The 3653-nt window shown below is 41.0% G+C and overlaps 1 protein-coding gene across 1 annotated transcript; it reads left to right on the top strand.

Annotated features, from left to right (window-relative positions):
- The first annotated feature begins 2702 nt into the window (after nt 1-2702).
- Nucleotides 2703-3287, top strand: LOC117910987 (protein-L-isoaspartate O-methyltransferase-like). Its single transcript, XM_034825157.1, has one exon. It carries the CDS (start codon nt 2790-2792, stop codon nt 3285-3287), a length of 498 nt encoding a protein of 165 aa, XP_034681048.1. The 5' UTR covers nt 2703-2789.
- The last annotated feature ends 366 nt before the right edge of the window (nt 3288-3653 follow it).

A 3653-nucleotide genomic window follows, 5' to 3' on the forward strand; every position in this document is an offset into this window, starting at 1 on the left:
GGTCGAGAGCTCTATGCTCTAAATGTAAAAGAAATGACTCTGGGTCATAAATGGAAATCGACTCTAGGTCGAGAGCTCTTAGCACTGAATGAAAAAGAAATGACTCTAGGTCTTCAATGAAAATCCATTATGGGTAGAAAGCTATGGGCTTTAAATAAAAAGAAATGACTCTTTGTCATAAATGAAAATCGACTTTGGGTCGAGAGCTTTAGGCTTTAATGAGAAAAGAAATGACTCTGGCTCATAAATAAAAATCGACTCTAGGTCAACAGCTCTATGCTCTAAATGGAAAAGAAATGACTCTTGGTCGAGATATCTTGGCTATAAATGAAAAAGAAATGACTTTGGGTCTTAAATGAAAATCGACTCTACGTCGAGAGCTTTGGGCTCTACATTAAAAGAAATGACTCTTGGTCAAAAATGAAAATTGACTCTGGGTCAAGATCTCTAGGCTTTAATTAGAAAAGAAATGACTCTGGGTCATAAATGAAAATCGATTCTAGGTCGAGAGTTCTGCGCTCTAAATGAAAAAGAAATTATTCTAGGTCATAAATGAAAATCGACTTAGGATCGAGAGCTCTAGGTTCTAAATTAAAAGAAATGACTCTTGGTCATAAAGGAAAATTGACTCCCGGTCGAGAGCTCTAGGCTCTAATTAGAAAATAAATGACTCTAGATCATAAATGAAAATTGACTCTGGGTCGAGAGCTCTATGCACTAAATGGAAAAGAAATCACTCCAGGTCATAAATGAAAATCGACTCTGGGTCGAGAGGTCTGGGCTCTAAATGAAAAATAAATAACTATAGGTCATAAATGAAAAACGACTCTAGGTCGAGAGCTTTGGGCTCTAAATGGAATAGAAATGACTCTGTGTCATAAATGAAAATCGAGTTTGTGTCGAGAGGTCTTAGCTCTAAATGAAAAAGAAATGACTCTAGGCCGAGAGATCTGGGCTTTAAATGAAAAGAAATGACTTTTGGTCATGAATGAAAATCGACTCTGGGTGGAGGGCTCTGGGCTCTAAATGGAAAAGGAATGACGCTAGGTCGTAAATGAAAAACGAATCTGGGTCATAATTGAAAATCGACTCTGGGTCAAGAGCTTTGGCCTCTAAATGAAAAAGAAATGACTCTGGGTCATAAATGAAAATCGACTCTTGGTCGAGAGGTCTAGGCTCTAAATGAAAAAGAAATGACTATGCGTTATAAATGAAAAACGACTCTAGGTTGAGAGCTCTGGGCTCTAAATGGAAAAGAAATGACTCTGGGTCATAAATGAAAATCGAGTCTTGGTCGAGAGCTCTTGGCTCTAAATGAAAAAGAAATCACTCTAGGTCATAAATGAAAAACGACTCTGGGTAGAGGGCTCTGGGTTCTAAATGAAAAAGAAATGACTCTGGGTCATGAACGAAAAAACGACTCTAGGTCGAGATCGTTGGGCTCTAAATGGAAAAAGAAATGACTCTAGGTCAGAAACACAAAAAAAATCTGGGTCAAGAGCTCGAGACTTTAATTAGAAAAGAAATGACTCTAGGTCATAAATGATAATCGACTCTAGGTTAAGAGCTCTGGGCTCTAAATGAAAAAGAAATCACTTTGGGTCATAAATGAAAATCGACTATGGGTCGAGAGGTGTGGGCTCTAAATGAAAAAGCAATGACTTTGGGTCATAAATGAAAATCGACTCTAAGTCGAGAGCTATGGGCTCTAAATGGAAAAGAAATAAGTCTGGATCATAAATGAAAAATGACTCTAGGTCGAGAGCTCTGGGCTCTAAATGGAAAACAAATGACTCTGGGTCACAAATCAAAATCGACTGTAGGTGGAGGGCTCTGGGCTCTAAATGGAAAAGAAATAACTCTAGGTCGTGAACGAAAAACGGCTCTTGGTCGAGAGCTCTAGGCTCTAAATAGAAAAGGAATGACCCTGGGTCATAAATGAAAATCAACTCTAGATCGAGAACTCTAGGCTCTAAATGAAAAAGAAATGACTTTGGGTCATAAATCATAATTGACTCTAGATCAAGAGCTCTGGACTCTAAATGAAAAAGAAATTACTCTATGACATAAATGAAAATCGACTCTAGGTCGAGAGGTGTGGGCTTTAAATGAAAAAGCAATGAATATGGGTAATAAATGAAAAACGACTCTAAGTCGAGAGCTCTAGCCTTTAAATGGAAAAGAAATGACTTTGGGTCATAAATGAAAATCGATTTTGGATGGAGAGCTCTAGTCTCTCAATGGAAAATAAATGACACTGGGTCGAGAGCTTTAGGCTCTAAATGGAAAAGAAATGACTCTGGGTCATAAATAAAAATCGACTTTAGGTTGAGAGCTCAAGGTTCTAAATGGAATAGAAATGACTCTGTGTCATAAATGAAAATCGACTCTGAGTCGAGAGCTCTGGGCTCTAAATGAAAAAGAAATGACTCTAGGTCATAAATGAAAATCAAAATCAAAATCAAAAATCAAAACACCATTAGCTCAGGGGGGAGTCGCTCAGGGGTGACAGAGGGTGAGAAGTATTTTTCTTCTGGCAGTTTGGAAGGCAAGAACTGGAAAAGAGCATCTCCAGGCCTGGTGGGTCTTCAATCAGATGCCAATCCACTAGCACGGATAAACTGAAATCAAGAAATCTATTGGACAATGCGAGCAGCCTCCTAACCTTCACCCTCCATCAGCTTCACCACCACCGACACTCCCTCGCCATCTCTGCACCCTCGACCACTCTATCTTGTCTGCATCCCCCAAATCCTAGGTTCCGAACGGGGAACTCTCTCGTTTTCAAGATGGAGCGATTCTTTTCTGGAAGTGGGATCAATAAGAATAAAGCAATGGTGGAGCACTTGCAGCGCTATGGAGTGATTGATTCGAAAAAGGTAGCTCGAGTAACGGAGACTGTTGACAGAGCATTGCTTGTGCCTGATGGGAACCCGCCTTATGTCGACAGCCCCACACAGATAGGTTACAATGCCATTATTTCGGCACCTCATATGCATGCCACATGCCTTGAGCTGTTGCAGGAAGATCTGCAGCCTGGAATGCATGCTCTAGATGTTGGTTCTGGAACGGGGTATTTGACAGCCTGCTTTGCACTGATGGTTGGACCACGGGGTTGTGCAGTTGGAGTAGAACACATACCTGAGCTGGTTGCTTCTTCAATCAAGAATATCGAAAAGAGTGCAGCTGCTCCATTATTAAAAGTAGGTTCACTCAAACTGCATGTGGGTCATTGGCTGCCGCCTTTGACGGTTCCTTCATTGTCCGCGCCCGCGGCGATGCCGTGAAGATAGTGGAATCCTCCGATGTTGTAATCAGGTCTTGCACTTGCCCGAGTCCCCTGATGCTCAGAAAGCCAAGGTTGCAGATGCTATGGAGGTTCAGAGGAATGCAGTTCAATAGCAGTAGGCCACCAAGGCAGGATCAGTTGGGTTCTTTGTCTCTAGAATGACCGCTTTTTCTTTCAAAGTTGCTGAACTTGAGATTGGGGATTTACTCATTGAAATGCTTGATTTCGGAACCTCTGGATGGAGCTAATTGGATGAAGACAACTGGTTTATCACCATATTGGTTGGACATGGCACCAGGCAGTGCTGTGCATAATATAGTTGATATGAAATCATTGTTTCTTTTGACAGGACCTAATGTGGGAA

The sequence above is a fragment of the Vitis riparia genome, chromosome 3 (assembly GCF_004353265.1).
Source record: "Vitis riparia cultivar Riparia Gloire de Montpellier isolate 1030 chromosome 3, EGFV_Vit.rip_1.0, whole genome shotgun sequence".
In the NCBI taxonomy this organism is placed as follows: Eukaryota; Viridiplantae; Streptophyta; class Magnoliopsida; order Vitales; family Vitaceae; genus Vitis; species Vitis riparia.

Excerpts from the sequence above, each read along its gene's own strand:
- LOC117910987 (XM_034825157.1), top strand. The coding sequence starts at position 2,790 with ATGGAGCGATTCTTTTCTGGAAGTGGGATCAATAAGAATAAAGCAATG.